General features: G+C 44.2%; 1 protein-coding gene across 3 annotated transcripts in view; it reads right to left on the bottom strand.

The window, feature by feature from the left end:
• The window catches only part of LIN7A (lin-7 homolog A, crumbs cell polarity complex component), a 36,987-nt gene extending 19,945 nt beyond the window's left edge, over positions 1 to 17,042 (bottom strand). Inside the window, exons 1-2 of one of the 3 annotated variants that reach the window (XM_083463118.1) lie at positions 16,917 to 17,042; positions 5,805 to 5,923 (exon numbers count right to left, since the gene is read on the bottom strand). In XM_083463118.1, coding sequence (XP_083319244.1) covers positions 5,805 to 5,923; positions 16,917 to 16,962 — 165 coding nt within the window. In that variant the 5' untranslated portion in view covers positions 16,963 to 17,042. The remainder of the gene's footprint in view (positions 1 to 5,804; positions 5,924 to 16,916) is intronic. The other 2 variants (XM_083463116.1, XM_083463117.1) reach the window with 2 other exon arrangements.
• Positions 17,043 to 18,504: the final 1,462 nt, after the last annotated feature.

Genomic DNA, 18,504 nt, shown 5'->3' with positions numbered 1-18,504 from the left:
AGCCTCTTCTTCAGTAAATCTTGGGTTGCCTAGCCGACTCTTGTAATTAATGACAGCAATCTGACGCATGAAAAAGGCAATCATACCTAAAAGTTCTGATTCATACTATTCAGGGCTTTGTGGCAGCAATGCCAGGGAGCCACTGGTTGTGAAAGAAAATACTTAAGTTTGTCATTTGGCAAAAATTACATTTAGTGCCCTACTTGAGCGATAGCAAATGTTATCATTATACTAAATGTATGCAGAAATACCCGCTTGTGTGGCTTTTTATACCATGCATTCTAGCTGCCAAAAACCATGATGCACAAAGGGGAAAGCATAGATTTTTCTATCGCCACCCCCATCCCTGTTTCCAGTCAAGTCTCCTACAAATATTCAGGTTCTATCAAGAGAAGGGTATTCTCTATTGCTTTGGAAGACAGGTCACAATTGTGATGATTGCCCAGCTGATGTGAAGACATGGCCCGTCTGCAACACCCCCAGTTTATGTCGGCTGCCTCCTCTCAACTTCCCCTTCCTTGGGAAAGATACACAGCTCAGTGGTAGAGCATTTGCTTTGCATGCAGAACATCTCAGGTTCAACCCCCAGACATCTGCTGATAGGGCTGGGAGAGACCCACAAACAAAATCCTGCAACTGCTACTAGTGAAGGCAATGCTGAGCTAGATGGCCCCAATAATCTGACTTGGAATAAGGCACCTTCCGTGCTCCCAATGCCCAAGCAAGACCACCTCTAAGAGATGCAGTTTAATTTTCAGCCTGGGAGGAAGGGTAACTTCCCAGCCACCACTGAGCAAGTTCAGCCTCTTTCTTTTAAGTCTGCTGGGTCAAAGTATGTCTTGTGAAACCATGGGGAGGAGAAAGTACCCAATAGCGCAGATGGAACCTGTTTTTTGGGTTTTTTTACAAAGTCCTGTAGAGGGAGATTTAGGGAGGCAATTAATAAATCTGCCCTCCCTCCATGTTGCAATCCCAGTAACAATCAGTTTCCCACAGCTGTAAGCTAATTCAATAAAAAAAGATGTCGTTGCATGCAAGATATTAAGCATGACATATACCTCTGACCAGTGGCGTAGCGTGGGTTGTCAGCACCCGGGGCAAGGCAAGTAATTTGCGCCCCCTAACCCGGGGCAAGTAATTTGCGCCCCCTAACCCGGGGCAAGGCAAGTAATTTGCGCCCCCTAACCCCTAACCTGCCGCCGCTGCCAGCTTCTTCTTGCTGCTGCCTGGTCTGGTCTGGTGTGGTTCTCTCCCGCGCTCAGCGCTGCGCTGGGTGGCCGCTGCACTGTCCCTCCCCCAGATAGTCCCTTGCTCTCTCTCCACACCGCACGCCTGGCACCCCCCCCCCTCCACAGTGGGCAGCGACCCGGCGGCTCAAATCGGATTCGCACAGCCAGCACTGCAGTGAGAGAGAGTGAGTGAGCCAGGTAGGGGCAGAGAGCTGAGAGTGCGAGCGCCCCCCCCAGATGTTGCGCCCGGTGCGGCTGGCCCCCCCCTGCACCCCCCACGCTACGCCACTGCCTCTGACCCTTAAAATGCATTGGTGATACAAGACCAGATATATTTTTGGGTTTAGCAGGTGCAGGATCTAATCAGATTTCTAGACAAAATTAGCGAGCCTAGCTGAGCAAGATTTATATTATTAACACAAAAGAAAAGGAAAGGAAAAACAACATTTCATGCTTGGGTGACATCTGTTATTGCTGAGGCTTTCCCAATTTATCTTTTGCAATAGGTTACATGTCTTCTCCCTAAACCCTTGTGAGAAGCAGATCCCTTCTGAACTCCAAATGCAAAATATAAGCCTCATTTACCTAAACCACGTTTTAGGTCTACATACATGAGGCGGAATGAGTCTGAGAAAAGCTTCAGACTTGCATGCTCCTTCCTCAGTCCCCTGTCCTCCCACTTAGCTGAGGACTTTGTGAGTATTCAGCAACACTTTACATTGATTGGCTTGCCATTGTGTATGAATCAGGGTTTATAATCTATCAACCGTGTTTTGAAGTCGGCTTGCTTTTGAAAATGACCAGTGTTTGATACGCAGTTAATTATAGACTATAATCTCTGGTTCACACACAACAAACTGAGATTAGCGGGAAAGTGAAAGTAAACACTGGCAAACTCCTTCTCTTGGCCAGATGGGAGTGTGCAAGCCTGAGGCTTAACTTGGTTTCATGACATACATGTGGCTGCTTTGAACCAGAGGTTCAAAAAGCAGTTCAGGGCTGCGTGAAAGCTACTTTGCAAACATCCCCATCTTCCTCTTTGAACCTCTGGTTGCAAATAGGTTGGTGTATAAAACGGGTTTATCCCTCATTTGAGGGGTGTGTGTGTTAGGGGAATGGAAGCATCCATCACTTTTGCCTAATGCCCCCCCCCTGTCATTTTGCCCTCTGTGATGTTGGACAGGCACCGACTACAGATCTTTTCATAGCTTCATGGAGGAGTCATAGAAGGTCAAACCTCCCTTTCTGGAATCATGTCTCAGGGAGGGAGACACAATGAATCTATGGTGCCCCAAACACCCACCCAGGGACCATAGGATTGCAGCCTAAATCTTCAGTGTATCTGAAGAGGTGTGCATGAACACAAAATAAATCAAAGCCTATTTTATGAGACATATTGACTGTATAACAAAATCAGTGTTCTTAACACACTGGTTTGTGGGGGCAGATATCTGTAAAGCAAGTAATGTACATTTGGGGATGCTATCTTCTAAATATTCCTCCACCATGGCTGAGATTATTCCAAGGCACCAATCAATGCCTCAGTAAGCGTAGACATTTAAAGAAAGTGAAAGCATCCTTTCTTTCAACATGTGGTTTCTTTCCAGCCTTAGGCTATTGTACACCTTCACAGTTTAAAATGCAGCAAGGTCATTGTGCACCTCCACCCCCATTTCAAGTAGTATTTTCAGGTTGTTGTACACATCAGAGAGGGACTGGGGATGTCAACACCCAATGTGCATTATCTGTTGGGTCTGCCTGCCCCGGCAGTACTCTCCCCTCACCTCCAGTTCCTATTTCTGAAGCTGTCATCCATGCATGTGTGTCAGGGAACTGTCATCGGAGCCAGAGGGAGAGGGAGGGCTCCAGAGGGATTTCGGAGAGCGTCCCGGGAGGGAGAGAAGCAGCACATCTTCTGGGGAAGGAAATCAGCGTAACACCAGTGGAGAAGGGGGGCAGATGGGGGAATCGGCGAGGTGGCTCCAAGACTCTTCGCCAGGAACCAGTGGGGAGAGCACGGGTCCTCCGATGCCCACACCCTCCCTGCGCAGAAGGCTTCCGCACAGGGAGGCTAGGAGGAGACTAAGCGTCAAAGAGCTTCTTTGCTGGAAGAAGTTCAAAAAACACCCACTAACAGATTCTGCCAGCGATTGAGACAGCCAAGGGCGCGTGGCTGTCCAGACAGAAAGGGTTCATTCAGGCAACCAGCCAAGAGTGGCGTTGATTTACACACAAGCAACCCCTAGAACCATTACAATGTGCAATGGCTACCTCAAATGTACATACCTCAGCTTAACACCAAGGTGGATGTGCCCTAAAATTTCCTTTAGGATTTAAGCTGCTTTAAGAGAAAATGCACCCAGGAGCAGTTTTTCTCCATAAATTACAGAAGAGCTCTGCATTGTGGGTAGCATCACATGTACACAGATTCAAAAGCCAGTGGCAGGAGCGCACTGGAGCCAGAATAAACGGTAAAGTGTGCACAGACTTATTTCAAACCCCTTGTCATTTTCTTGTGGTAGGAGTGAATGAGTTTCGAAAAATCAAGATCTCGTGGTGTAACAGTCACTCAGCAGTCGTAACTAATCAAGAGTTGATAACCTGAGCATACTTTAGTGCAGCTATGCAATCACTTAAGAGGTTCATCTGTTTCCTCATTGTGAGCTCATTTTCTCTGTTTCTGGTACAGTAGACATACAAGACTAGCCAGAGGGATCATGTTAGGTACTTGGCATAAATATCAATCTATTTCTTCAGAATTCAGCAATAACTGGTTAAACATATAATTATATTCTCTTTAGGCTGCTGCCTTATACCTAATTACCTGGAAGGAAACATAATTGAACTCAATTACACTTACTTCTGAGTAGACATATGTAGGATTGCACTGTGAAACTGAACTTAATTTTCTTGCTATTAATGGGGGTGTGGAGGTCAGCTGTCACTAAACAATAGCCCATAAGAGCTTTTGTGGGCTATTCACTGTCTTGTCAAAGTCCAGCTAGATAGCTTTTAGTTCATTCAACCGATAGTGAATCACAGTCTAAGTAATTTTCTGCTTTCCTGAATTTTGCACCTGTTACAAAGGGCTGCATGTTGGCTGCTGTTCAAAACACTCTTCACAGATGAATATAAATGTAATCGACATTCCTAGTAGTATTACAGAAAGGCAAATCTATACCACATAAAGACAAAGCTACAATACAGCCTGTCGTCAGTTAGAAGCTTTTAGTTGGTCAAATTAAAGGCCTTCATCATGATAGCTACTGCAAATCAAAGACAGCACCAATCTTTTGCAAAAGAGCAACATTCTCTTTAAAATAATTTAAAAACATTGCACATTAAACTACTGTACACTGTGTTTGCTGTTTCTGCTTGCCATCAAAATATTTCTTCATTTAAAAACAGTGTTTCATTCTATGTACTGTCATTGCCTGGGAACCCTAGTGTTGTTGCTGCTGCTGCTATTGCTTAGATAATAAATAAATCAGAATAGTGGCAGGCAGTCCATAGAGACCAAGGAAGAAAATGGAGGCACTTGCTAATTTTCAGGTACAAATTGCTATTTCCAAAGAGTGTTTGGCAACATACTCCTGGCACAGCAACTTTAAGGCTATTTTAGCCAACCATCTAACGTTTAGGTGGCTCTAGGCTTTATTGTAATTAAAAATTATGAAGCAGATCAATTGCTCTCTTCCTTCCAAACAGCTGTAAAACTGACATGAACATGTTAATGGAATTAAGAAGGGAAAACATAAATGGTTTTCTAATGAGTAACAGGAATGTTGTGAAGATGTCCATAGTGCCTTCCTTCCTGCCACAGATCACAAAGTGGTAAATCTACAGGGCTGCAATTAATCAGTTACGGTAAGTAAGTTGAAGGTTTATTAGCCAATTTAAAATTTGTCCATGGAAGGATGCTACTGTATAATTAGTCAGAAGATTAAAAAATAATAATAGAAATGATTATTTGAAAAATAAGTACTTAAAAAAAAAACTAAAGAAGGCACTTGCCTCTTCTAAGATGGTGCTTACCGTTAATCTATTTATAAAACTGGATTTTTCCTTTAAAAATTATTGTTTGTCCATAGGGGAAAATAATATGCAGGTTTAAATTGATTAATCAAAACTCCTACCTGTGAGAGAGTGCCACTGAACGTGGTGTACATCACTTCCTGGTAGCCATGCATGGCATTGTGCCCATAAATCAAACAAATATTTTTTTAATCAGATAGCAGATTTATAAATTAGCTCACCTCACAAAGATCTCCTTATGTTATGTGCAATAGAAATTACTACCCCAATGGAACATATTTATTAAGAATCTGCTGTGTGCCTTAAGACCCCGGTCTCTCTTGTTCAACACAGCTGATTGGACCTCACGCGGTTCCTGAGTTATTACAAACGTTCATTTTTTTATGAAGGCAGTAAGTCTCTGGACACATGCCGCTGACTCTTATGGAAACGTAATAGAACGATTTTCACTTATTTGCATAATACAGCATAATGTGCAGTGGCTCGTGCACATTGTGAGTCTCCCCATTAATAAATACGGCCAGCGATTCATTACCATACCTCTCTGATAGCTGTACAAAACTCACTCTGCAGTACTTTTTTAAGTGACTGCAGCTTGTGTCCTGGTACTTCTCCAGCTTCTTGTAGTTTCTCCAGCAGTTCAATTGCTCTGGCAACATCTGAACAGATAAAAATAAGGCAAAAGGTCAGGGAAGGTCACATTTTGACTTGTATTACTGCTGTTCCAGCTACACCAAGGAGCATATGCTATAATTTTCAAATTGGACAGTGAGATTTTGCCACCCCACATTTCCTCCCTCCCCCACCCCCGGCTGTTCAAGTTCAGTTCTGCATTTTCACTGACTTAAAAAAAATATGACTATTGCTTTAGGCTGCAATCCTAGGCAGCCATACATGCAGGCATTGGAAAAGAGCAAATATTGCCCGAGGGGTTTTGAAAGTTTTTCCTACAGTCAATCATCTAGTTAATCAGGTAAGCCCACTTGGGCAAATCTTACGACACAACGCACAAGCTGACACAATGCACCAAGCTCCTACATGCTTGACATACACTTCTCCCTCATTTGGGCAGTCTTAGTAAAAAAGAGGAGAGTATTCAATTGTAGGGACTGGAATACCAGGATAATTGAATGCATTGGATTGTTCAACAGTGGAACATATTACCTCTGAGAAGGTGGTGGGCTCTCCTTTGCTGGTGGTATTCAAACCAGCAGTGGTCCAATGGCCATCTGCTAAGGGTGCTGTAGTTGCACCCTGCATTTGTACATTTTGCATTGAACTGGGGTTGGACTAGATCTGGATTTCCCAAACTTGGGCCTCCAGCTGTTTTTGGACTACAGTTCCCTTCATCCCTGACCACTGGTCCTGCTAGCGAGGGATAATGTGCTTCGAAAACAGCTGGAGACCCAGGTTTGGGAAAGAGTGGATCAAATGACCTCCAAGGTCTCTCCTAACTCCCATGATTGAACCTGGCAGACCTGGTCATTTTGTTATTCCTAGGTTGGTTTGGATATCTTTCAAGGCTATTAGCATTAATAATGGTCCTCTTTGATCCTAATGCAGAGCACTAGGCTAAATGCAAGGATCTCATCACCTAATGCATGGCCCACAGTTGGCTCAACTTCGGCAACACTAATGGAGAGAAGAGATGATGGCTCTGACCCAGTTCCTCACTCATTCTGGTGACAAGACCTGCCAAAGCAGATCAACCTTCTGTCCACTGCCCAGAGGGACAGAAATGCAATGACCACAATAATAGGACGAAGAGCTGTTTATCAGCAGGTGCCCCATGTTTGCATGATAAAAAGTTGCTTGCTGGCATGCTTGCTGCCTCCTTGTCTTGCTATTTTGTGAGCTGCGTGTATAATGTGAAGGTCTGGTCCTGATTTATTAATTTTGATTGACTGATGGGATAAGGGAAAACTACAGCTTTAAAGACAGTATCATTTTCTCCTGTTTGGTCTAGAGATGGGAAGGCTTGAGGGGGAAAACAGGTGGGACCCAGTTTTGCTTCATTTCCCCCCTTATTTATTTATTTAAAAATTGGGGGAAATGGAAAAAATGGGTGAGAGGACCCCTCCCCCTGCCCCATATTTTTCTGTGGCTCACCGCCCCGGCCTTCCTATTTCTAGTAATGTATAACATGTTTGTGCTATAACCAGAGTTCTGCAATGGATAATTTAGCAAATATTAATGTATACAATGCTAACATTTGAGTTCTTACATAAACACACAGTAACTTGATTTGAGGGTTATACAGTTCAGATAAGATGTGATAATAATAATACATTTTTTTAAAAGGTGGAGCAAAATATTTGAACACCTCAGTTGCCTTCAACTGAGCCAGACCACTGATCCAACTAAAACAGGGCTCTCTCTGCTCTGACTGGCAACTGCTCTCCACTGGTCAGGCAGAGGTTTGTCCCAGTCTTACTATCAGCAGAAGTGAGCACATGTATTTACCAGGAAGACACAGAGCCAATTCATGTATGCCTTCGGTGTGGCAGGAGGTTTGTATAGCATCCAGGCTACACAACAAATCCACACCAGAACACACATTATGCTAAAACCTGGGAATAGCTGTAATGAAGTGTTAAAACAAGTGCTGTGCCAAAAATCTCTCCTGTCACCCCCCCCCCTATTTCCCATCTATTTTTGGTGAGAAAAATTGTGACCATAAATTTTGAAATAGGAGTAAGATTTTTGTGAAATTTTCATGGGTGGGGAGGTACAGTCTCATGGGGTTTTGTTGTGATTACTGGCTGCTAAGGTGGGCGTGGGCTACCTTTGAACACCCTTTCTTTTGTTCCAAAAATAATCTCTCCAGCCTTCCCGGGTGTCCATTTTTCCTGGAAATCCCATGATGCCTTCAGCTGAGCTTCCCTGTAAGCACAGGGAGGTGGGAGAGCTACCTATTATGAACCCAACAGCTGTTGTTTTTTACATGAAGACTTTTTACTTTTTTTAAAAAAAGTGTAGATTTAAAAATAAAATCAGTGACTGTGTCAATCTGAGATGCTTGGTAGTCAGCCTCCTTAACTTCCTGTGCCTCAGTTAAATCTCAGAATAAGGCATAGTGAAGTAAATTCTCCTATCGGTTTTTTTCTTCCAGATCAAGATATGCATGCAGCCCAGAAGGTTCAAGAGCACTGGATGAATGTTTAATCTTTATTTTAATGTTTAATCCCCATGCAATGATAAGGTAAACTCAACCCTGCATTCGCTCAATTTTTAAAGAAAAGTGCCATGAGAAAGAGCCAGGCAAATAGAAACATCTTTTGCACTGAAATAAAACTTTTCAGTTGCTGATGAACAGGGTTCAGCACAGCACTAATTAAAACCACAAGTATGGAAATCAACTTGCATTGAACAAGACAGAGATTCCTGGCTGTTCTACAGAGTGTGATATAATGAAGATTAAAAACTGATAAGACTCTGGCTTTGCTGGGATGAGAAATTATGCAATCATTCTCCTTTATTGGCATAAAAAGTGCATGGATCAGAACACAACACAGTTAATGAAACATAGCAGGAGATACTTCAGGATAAAACTATCAGGACATCATGAGGTACAAAGATGGCTCTTAGGACCTATGGTGACGTAATTTCATAGCGTCACTCAAAAATCTTGCCACATTCTCCACAATATCATTGCTACAATCGTTCAGCAGATAAGACACTCTGGAAGAGTCTGTGAGATAAATCTCCTCTTCAGTAAGGGGGTCAAATACTTATCATATATTCCTGCATAAAATAGGCAATTAAATAAAATGTGGGTGATGGATTCGACCTGTTTTGTGCCACGAGGGCAGTATCTTTCAGAGTATGGGATTTTCGAGAATCTACCTTGCTGAAGGTACACTACCTGAAAGTCTTTGAGCCAAAGCTGAACTACAGTGACCACAATGTGATCAAATGGGTGAGGTAATTGGTAGGAGTGGAATCTATGAGACAATATGCTAGCTCTGAGCAGCCAGCTGGCTCCCTCTCCCCTAGTCTCCCTTGATTCCAAAGTACAATTGAAGAGCACCTCTCTGGCCCCTACTCTGTACACAGGCTGGAAGCTAGACTCCTGCGGCTTCTCTGGAAAAAGAACACTGGTGCCTGCTCTGGCTTCAGTCACTGTTGGAGTTTGCAGCTGGCACTGGGCAGCCAGAGAGCCCACCCTGCCCCAGGTCACTTCACCTCTTGCTTCTGTCCCAGGGTATAAAAAGGCCAGTCTAACCACCACCCAGGGAGCATCCACCACCATGTGATAAAACCCTCTTCTGTTGGTGTCACCACTTACATCATATCCTAGTATTTTTGGAAGTTCTTGTGCATATGTACTTGCTGGGCAAACCTTGAGTTGACTCTGTCTCCTGTGCTTGCTATTGCTGTTGTGATTGGTGGGGGGCTCACACTTCCCCTCCCCTCTTTGTCGTGCAGAGTCCTTGATATGGAGCCCTGCTCTGGGAAGGCCTGTGACCAAAAAGGCTGAGGGTTGGCATCTGCTCCTTGTTGGGCTGGGGTGGGTGGGCATAGCACAACATTTGAAAGCTTTGGAGTCCTGTTAATGGCCTCCCCCTCCCCCACCCCAGTCAGAACTACACCCTCCTGCAAAAAGTAAACCCAGCAGGCACACGAGGACAGATCAACTTGTCTTTAAAAATCTACAGGTTTTGTCCTCTTAATTTGAAATTGGCCAGTAAGTAATTCCTTGCCTCCATTCTCTGCCCCTGCCCTGCAATTGCAGTTCACCCCAGGGGATCAAAGACAACTTGTCTGAGTCACCATGGCCACTGCTCTAATAAACAAAACTTAGACAATCAACATTATAGTTTGCTTTTATTCCATACAATGAAATGGCCAGAGCTTTTTAATACTTTTTCTACAGAATTACTGCTTGCCTAAACTGAGTAAAAAATCCATAAATTCATGTCTGTACTTGAATAAAAATATTCATGGCTTAAAAGCAAGCAAATAACCAATGAAAAGGGAGGAAATAGGAAATAAAATGGAAAAATTAAGAATTATAGTATGAAAACCATATTCTAGCTTGTGTGTTGCGATTATAGGATTCTGTCATTATCCTGTTTTGAATGTTCATATCCAGGGATCATTTTATACTCTATTCAGGTCTCTCTCTTTATTCTTTATCTCTATGTTTCGACATATCCAGCCCATTCACAAGTTATTTGCATTTAGACAGAGGAAGAAAATGAGGTTGAGCTTTGCGAACTTTGTAGTGAAAAGCCTTTCAAATATCTTAGGACAGATTTGAGAGCAAGATGAATCATTGCCGTCAAGTTTGCATTATTTTGATGCCATACTCCCATGTATTAATTTCTGGATGGATTTAGAGTAAACCCACCTCAGTCTCCCATTTGCCTTGTTTACAGCTAACAGCTTTGATGAAAGATTAATGGACAACGTAGCAGCATGTGTATCTGTGGCAACAAGAGGAACTGTATGTTCTATGTATCAAAGGGACATTAATGATGTCTTAATGCAAGTAAGGAAAAGATCAGGTCTGCAATTTGCTGAAAGTAGCAGGCTATATATAGGGTGCTATCCCAAGCCATCCATAATGCGATATTGGATGTTTCATCTAGGTAACTTAAAAGTCGATTCATATATTATTACTGAAGGAACATATGCAATCTGCCTCTATTCCACCTGTATTAGCCTCTCTCCCTCCTTTCAGCAACCAATGCAGACAACAACTGCAAAGCTATTCAACAGCCTCTCCTGGCACAGAAGGATCCCTTGGTACCTTCATCACAACCCTCATCTAACTGCTGATAAAAGTCTATCTCCAACCTCGGAAGCATAATATCACCTTAGGGAGCAAGCCTGCATATGAGGCTGTTAAGATTCAGGTAGTCATCCTTTCTCTTTGCCTCCTCTCCCCCCCCCCCACCCCGCTCCCCACATATCAACAACTGTTTCATGTCCTTTTGGGTGTTGCAGTTCTGAGATTATTACCTTGCTCTCTACATTAACTGCCTTCAGATTTGCCTGAAAAACTGGCCTACTTAATTGTTCTCCTGAAAGGTCTCAATATATTTCATACTAGGTTCAGCCAACTACCAAACACTCGACGGATGTTTTCAAGTCAGCAGTGCCCATATGTACATTTTAGGATACTAAATTTTGCCTCTCATAATGAATTCATCGTGTATTGGCACTTAATGAATTTACTGGCAGTGGCTAGTGGCTAATTATATGTTTCACTTCTCTCCTTTCACTCTGCTATGCCTCTCTCCATTCTCAGTTTCTCCCTTACTATGCTCCACCATTCAGCCTTACCCACTATGTGCCACATGATCTTTTGCCTCCCAAATCCCTTAAACCCTGGAACATCTGCAATTCAATCTCCTGGTTAGTTGCACTGCAGCACGTTCCTTGTTCTGCCAGCACAGCTCCATGCAAGCTAAACGGCAATGCCTGTGAGATTAAACTATAAAGTGATTAAAATTTTTCATTATTTCAGAAATGTATTCTACCCAACAGAGAAGTTCTGCAAGACAGTTTTGCAGGTAGAGAAGACATATGCTGGCAGTAGTAATTCCTGTGTTTGAGATTCAAGTAATCTACCACCATTAAATTAGCATTCAGGGATTTACAGCAGTGGGGGGGAAAGGCTTGTTAGGTTTGAATTGCTTTATGATGTTTTGTACAGGATATGTATCTAATTGTCACTCTTGTGTTCATGAAAAAATAAGGCATGATTTTATCTTGCTATAGTACAAGAAAAAGGAATCTTAGTGACTGGTAATATTTTACACTGTCTGCACTCCTATACTCAAATTAGCAGAGGACAGAGTTCCAACTAAGAGAGAAATTCTATGCATTATCTGGCTGCCCCAAAGTTCGCCCCATTGATTTCAATGGGATTTACTCTGGCACAGGCAATTGAGACTGCAATCTTGCACATGCTTACTTGGTAGTAGCTACAGGTTACAATGGCAGAGTGACTGTGTTTCAGCCAGTGTAATTATTATGATCTGAGGGCAGGATCAGAAGAGTGACCCCCTTTGTCCAGATCTTATCCTAACTCAAGACAAAATCCTGCCACTCCCGCCAGTGTAAAGCCATGATAGCAAAACAGCTATCATTCATTCAATGGTAATCAGAAAAATCAAAGCAGTTTTATTCAAGAGATGACATAGCTAGGTATACTGTTTTGCATAAAGGAGGTCCCTGTTGCCACAATCCTCAAATGCAGATACTACCCCACCGTACACTGGGAAGCCCTACAGGGAGCACATTGGTAAATATGAGGGATTCTTCTCCAACTGCTGACCAAACCACCACCCCTGGTATTTATGCCTGTGCAGGAATAGAACCAGGAATCAAGCAGCACTGGAGGTAGAGCTGTTTTCAACTCCTCTGTTGCATGGTTGAGTAAATGGCAATATATTTACTCCTGTCCTGTGAATTTCCCTATGCAGACATCAGCTGGAATGCAGGATAAATGCACACACAGTGGTAGAGTTGAGAACTGGGCTGAAGCATGAAGAATGGGAAGGAGAGCACCTTCGTGCTAGAACCTTTTCTCAGTTGCTTACTGTCTCCTCTCTATCCTGTGCCACGTGGACCAGTGGTATATCTGGTATTTTTGCAGGACTCCAGTACTTGAAAGACACTGGATGGACACCTGTGTAGCAGAAGCAGTCATATCCAACATGTGGCTGCACTTTTTACTCTATTATTGCGATGAGGAATCTGTGGCTGCTCCCTCATACCTTGTTGGATTCCAACACCCATCAGTTGCAACCAGCATGGCCAATCATTAGGAATGATGGGAATTGTAGTCCAGCAATGTCCAGAGGACCAGAAGTTCCCCAGCTCTGCCACACCAGCATTTAGTAGGCATTTTTTCTGAGGTGAAGGCTTGCCAAAGTTGTCACCCTTACTACTAATGCAGCTAATGTTGTTTTTTATACTTCATATGAATGGATAGTATAAATCTAAGAAGCACGCCTCTAGCTTCTTGCTATTTCCTTGCTGTTTGTCTGGGAACTACTATTTACCCTAAGTAGCACTGTATGTTGCAATGTCAAAACTGTGAGTATTAGCATGGCAACAATAGGGCCTGTTTATGCATTTATGTAAACATGCAGATCATCACTGCTACTAAATGTTATTTAATGTCATTTTCATTTGCAAAATTCAAAACATTGGAAAGCTCAGACTGTTTTAGTAAAACATCAGTATTAATTAAATTTTGACTCACCTATACAGCTATCATGTTGAAGTTTATTAATAGCGAGCATTTTCAAGTATGTTCTCAGATTTATGTAACTGGTGATACTACCTCCCACCTCCAAACAATATTTTCATTGTTTTATGTATAACTTCCCTTGCCATCTGGGACCCCACACAAGGGCATTTCTGTACCTTTTCTATACACTCTCATGCAAGTTCCACCTGCAACCTACATGTAAAAAAGACAGAAGTGTAATTACATCTAACTTTAGTTTGCTAGCCTTTAAAAATAAATAAGGGTCATGGTTGTGTGATACTTTCCTTTGAAAAGCTGTGCTTCCTAATGGATTGCCATCTGTTCAGCCTTTTGCCAGGAAATATTTATCCTGCTTAATGTGGTCACCACAGAGGTGGAGCTGCAGATTACACACTGAGCTTCTAAAAAGAAGAAAACACACATTCTTCCTCCTAACCAATGCTCTCCCTTTTCTTTATCTAACACTTTATCTAAGCTTTCCTTTGTTTGATTTGTGTGCCATAAACCACACATTTCAGAAATCAATTTTAAGCAATGTAATTGTGGACACCATATTATAAATTCCTCTGCTCTTCATCAGAATCCAACAAAGTAAAGACTGTCTAAATTTTAAATGGAGACTGAACATATCTTTTTTACATTGAATGTACAGCAGGAACCTCTCTGTCTTGTTTTTAAGAGCCTGTTGTAATCCTCTACAGAGCATACAATTATAATGAAGACACTGGCTTTAATCATTCCCAAATCAAGTACAAGACTTTAAAATTCTTTAGGAAGCTTAATCCATACAGATCAAGATTAAAAAAAATGAAATGCTTTAAAGACTCTGAAACCATGTGGATGGAATTTATTTGATTTAATTCAGTAGAATGCACAAATAAGTAGTGTTAAACAGCAAATAAGAAAGCAAATTATTATTCTTACCTGTTTCAGGTAAGCACAATACCTCTATATTTCAAGTAAGCACAATAGGCCAAATGCCTATTAGGAACTATGTCAATCTTTTAAAGTATTTAAAATATTTTATCATTTAACCATTTTTTTATCCCCAGTGTAACAATAGGTTTACAATACAAAACTTCATTTATTTTGTTAAGTTTTTAAAATAAATGCAACTTCAGTCATTCTGCCTTGTAACTTAATTATAGCAGTGAAGAGTGCAACAGTATTCCTCAGTTGCAGCATCAAGGATGACAGTGATAATGTAACAGATGCTAAATGGGAAAAGTGTGGTATCGTGGTTATTAGACTGGATGGATATTTAAATCCCCACTCAGTCATTAAGCTCAGTGAGTGAGCTTGGGCCAGTCACTATCTCTCAGTTTAGCCCACCTAACAGGGATGCGGGTGGCGCTGTGGGTTAAACCACAGAGCCTAGGACTTGACAATCAGAAGGTCGGCAGTTCGAATCCCCGCGACGGGGTGAGCTCCCATTGCTCGGTCCCTGCTCCTGCCAACCTAGCAGTTCAAAAGCACCTCAAAGTGCAAGTAGATAAATAGAAACCGCTCTGGCGGGAAAGTAAACGGTGTTTCCGTGCGCTGCTCTGATTTGTCAGAAGCGGCTTAGTCATGCTGGCCACATGACCCGGAAGCTGTACGCCAGCGCCCTCGGCCAATAAAGCGAGATGAGCGCCACAACCCCAGAGTCGGCCAGGACTGGACCTAATGGTCAGGGGTCCCCTTTACCTTTACCCCTAACAGGGTTATTCTCAGTGCAATGAAGAAGAATATTCTTCTTTGAAGGAAAGGTGGGGGAGAAGTTTGACTAACAACCAAACAATTAGCTGTCTTTAGTGATATACCATGCTCCCACTACAAACAGCAGTAGTATCAAATTAGAAGTCTACAGGGAAGGAATGAAGTGGTTAGTTTAACTAAATTAAACCAAGGTAACAAATTCCCCCTTATATGAAATTCTTAAAGGTATAGTCTCTCTAAGGCTATAGATCTGGCAGGCCTATCTCCACAATAGTCTCCAGTCCCCAATACTTCCCCCCACCCCAGGGTTGTCTCTTCTACCTGCCCTTTCTTTGACTGGGGGGTCTGCTCCTCAGTTTCCGTATCTTGGGGGTCTTCTCCAAGTGAGTTTTCTATTTCTCAGTACAGGGATGGGGAACCTGTGGCCCTCCAGGTATTACTGGAATTCAACTCCTATCTTCCCCAGCTAAAGTGATCATCAGGGATTGAAGGGAGTTGTAGCACAGCAACATCAGGAGGGTTTCAAATTCCTGCCTCCCTGCCTTTTGGCATGCTCTTTCTTTCCTAAGGTCTCTATTAGGGTTTAATTTCAGCCAAACTGCCAGCTTTCTCTTTTCTCACAGGAACCAGACTGCAAACATTCTGACAGTTTGGGAACGGGTTTAGCTATTCCATGGCATCACACCAGCTCAGCCAATTGGCACCAGAAGCTTCACCATAGCAGCGCAATGCAATACAGACTGGGATCAGAAGCACAAGAGCTTTCAAATCAGCTTTGATTCTGGTTCTGTACACGTGCAAGCCTTTTCTCACCCTGCGAGAGCTTATTTTTCTAGCAGATGCTTGATGGAGGACGTGACGATGGGCGAAAAGAGCCACCGAAAAGTAATCCACAGTTCCTCTACCACTGCTGTGGATACATCAGTACACCGCAAGGAGAAATCAGCTCCCGGCCATGCTATGCAGCGAAATAAGTAAACAGCAATGAAGACTGATTACTCCAAACCACATTAGTAATCCTTGTGCGGCCAAACTGTGACAAATGAGTAGCTTCCCCCTCCCAATGCATTTCCAATGCATGCTTACGTGTGGAGTTGCGAATCTCCTCCACACCGATTGCTGTTCTGGACTGTGGTCTTTTGCATTTATTTCTGGCGACAGGGCTCTTCTTAAGAAACTGCCATTTTGGTGCAGGTGGGTACACCCGCGAGTCCCTGATCTCCAGGCAACGGGATCCTGATGACCTGGGTGCAATCCGGCTCCCCAGTCTTCCCAAACTGGCGCAGAAGCCCACACAAAGTTTTCCTCTTTTTCATCCTCCCACCCCGAGCCCCATTCGCTCGCTGCCTCAAGTCTCCCTCCGCGCTCATCGGAAGCCACAGCTGATCCCAGCAGCTCGGCTGCCAGCGCCCTTCTCCCAGGCTCGCGGCTGCCCTTTCCCGCCCGGCAAAAGCCGGACGCTTGACTCCGGCGCAGGGTTCAAGCGAGAGGTCACGGCTCCCTCCTTGGCGCACTTGCCCGCCTGCTCTCGGCTCCTTCGGCCAAAAGGCAGCAGCGGACAAGCGAGGCAGCCTCTCAAGGATGGTTCGGTTCCCAGGACCCTTTCGTGGCAACAGCAGCAATGGGGCTCCAATTGCTCCGGACGGACAAGGCATCCTCGGAGCCCTCCCCCCAGCGAGCAAGGCGGGGCGGACCTGAGGCGGCGGCGGCAGTGGCGCGCTTACCTCGGTCCAAAGTGAGCGGCTGGACGGCTGTCAGCGTCGTCGCCATGTCTGCAGCGCCGCTGAGGCTGAAATGACGCTCGGCTCCAGTGTGAGGCGGGAGAGGGTGGCTGGGAGCGGGAGGGAGGGGCGGCGAGGGTGGGGCTACGCGAGGAGGAGGGGGCGAAGGGGAGACGCGCGTGGCCGGGAGGGTGGCGCGAGGGCGCAGCGGCGCGCGCCCAGGGAAGGCTAGGAGACGCCGCCGAGCGGACGGGGCAGTTTTCAGGCGGGCGGGAAAAGGGGAAGAGCGGCAGGCAGGGGTCACGCCGAGGCCAGCCGCATCCCTGGGCAACAGCGAGGGCGTGAGCGGAGTTTGAGGGGAGACGTGCAAAGACTCACGGGAGCTGGAAGGAGCCTGGACGCGCACAGCCCGCTTCTGCCGCCCCCCTTTCAGACTCTGGACCCTCGTCCTAGGGATGGCACCGTTCAGACGACCTGTGTGACCAGTTGTGATTAGCAGAACCAGCACTTCTTCCCTCCTGCCCCTGCCTCCCCCGTTCCAAAAAAAAATATCCCATGTTTTAGGACTGTTTCTACATTTCTGGACCTGATAGGATAGTGTGTAACAAACAAACCAAACGAATTTGCCAACCCCGTTTTGAAAGAAAGAGTCTATGTGCAGTTTTTCACTTTAAACCCACTTCAATCATAGTAAAGTGGAGATTTGCTCCTGACTTGCGAATAAGTGCTGGGTTGCTGTAGAAAAGGATGAAGTAAAAATCACAAAATGAGCACCTGCAACCCCAGACAATACAATGTTTTTTTTTAAAAAAAAATAAGTTTGGAAAGGATGCAGTCACTAGTCCCAGAAGACCCTGGGCATGCTCATGCCAGCCTAGGTGCAGACATAGGATGCCAAGCAGGGGAGGCCTACATTTTATCCTAAGACTCAGCCCTAGCTGTACCACTGCCCTTCTGAATAACACATAATGTCAGATACCACAGTGTCCCTCATGCAGGAGCAAACAAGGCACAGCACAGATAACCTGAGATGAACCAAGAAAGTGGGCCACACAAGCTGTGGAGGAAGGAAGAAGGAAAATTAGATACTCCCTGTAGGTGGATACTAGACCATATGTCATGCCGACTAGAAACAACTCAGAAGGAAGCAAAACCATGTGGATCAAAGAATCCCAGGTGGTTGTCCTTGCCAACAAATCCACCTGTGACACTTCAGAACCAACGGATCAAGTAACTTACATCATGCAGACTGCGGAAAATGCCACATGCAGAGAGCGGTAATGAACACTGCAAAGCAGCATAACCAGTTATGCTTATAAAAGAGCAGAAATAGCCCCAAGAGGACCCAAGTGAATCTACAAAGCACACTTAGGAGGAAAGCTCTCTCCTCCTCAAACATCCGATGTGATTACATGAGCATAACAAATCCCAGTGGATCAGATCTTTATATATACATACCTGCACACAAGCCATGATGTGTTGGCAGCTTTGAGGAAAACCAACAGGGAGCCTTGTGGCACCTTAAACACTAAGGTGTTTTATTATGGCATAAGCTGAAAAGAAAGAGATGGAGAACCAGGTGTGGGTGGGT

Source organism: Podarcis liolepis (genome assembly GCF_965112155.1).
Source record: "Podarcis liolepis genome assembly, chromosome: 10".
Lineage (NCBI taxonomy): Eukaryota > Metazoa > Chordata > Lepidosauria > Squamata > Lacertidae > Podarcis > Podarcis liolepis.
The sequence above is the reverse complement of the archived record's forward strand: the minus strand, read 5'-3'. Positions and strand labels throughout refer to the sequence as shown.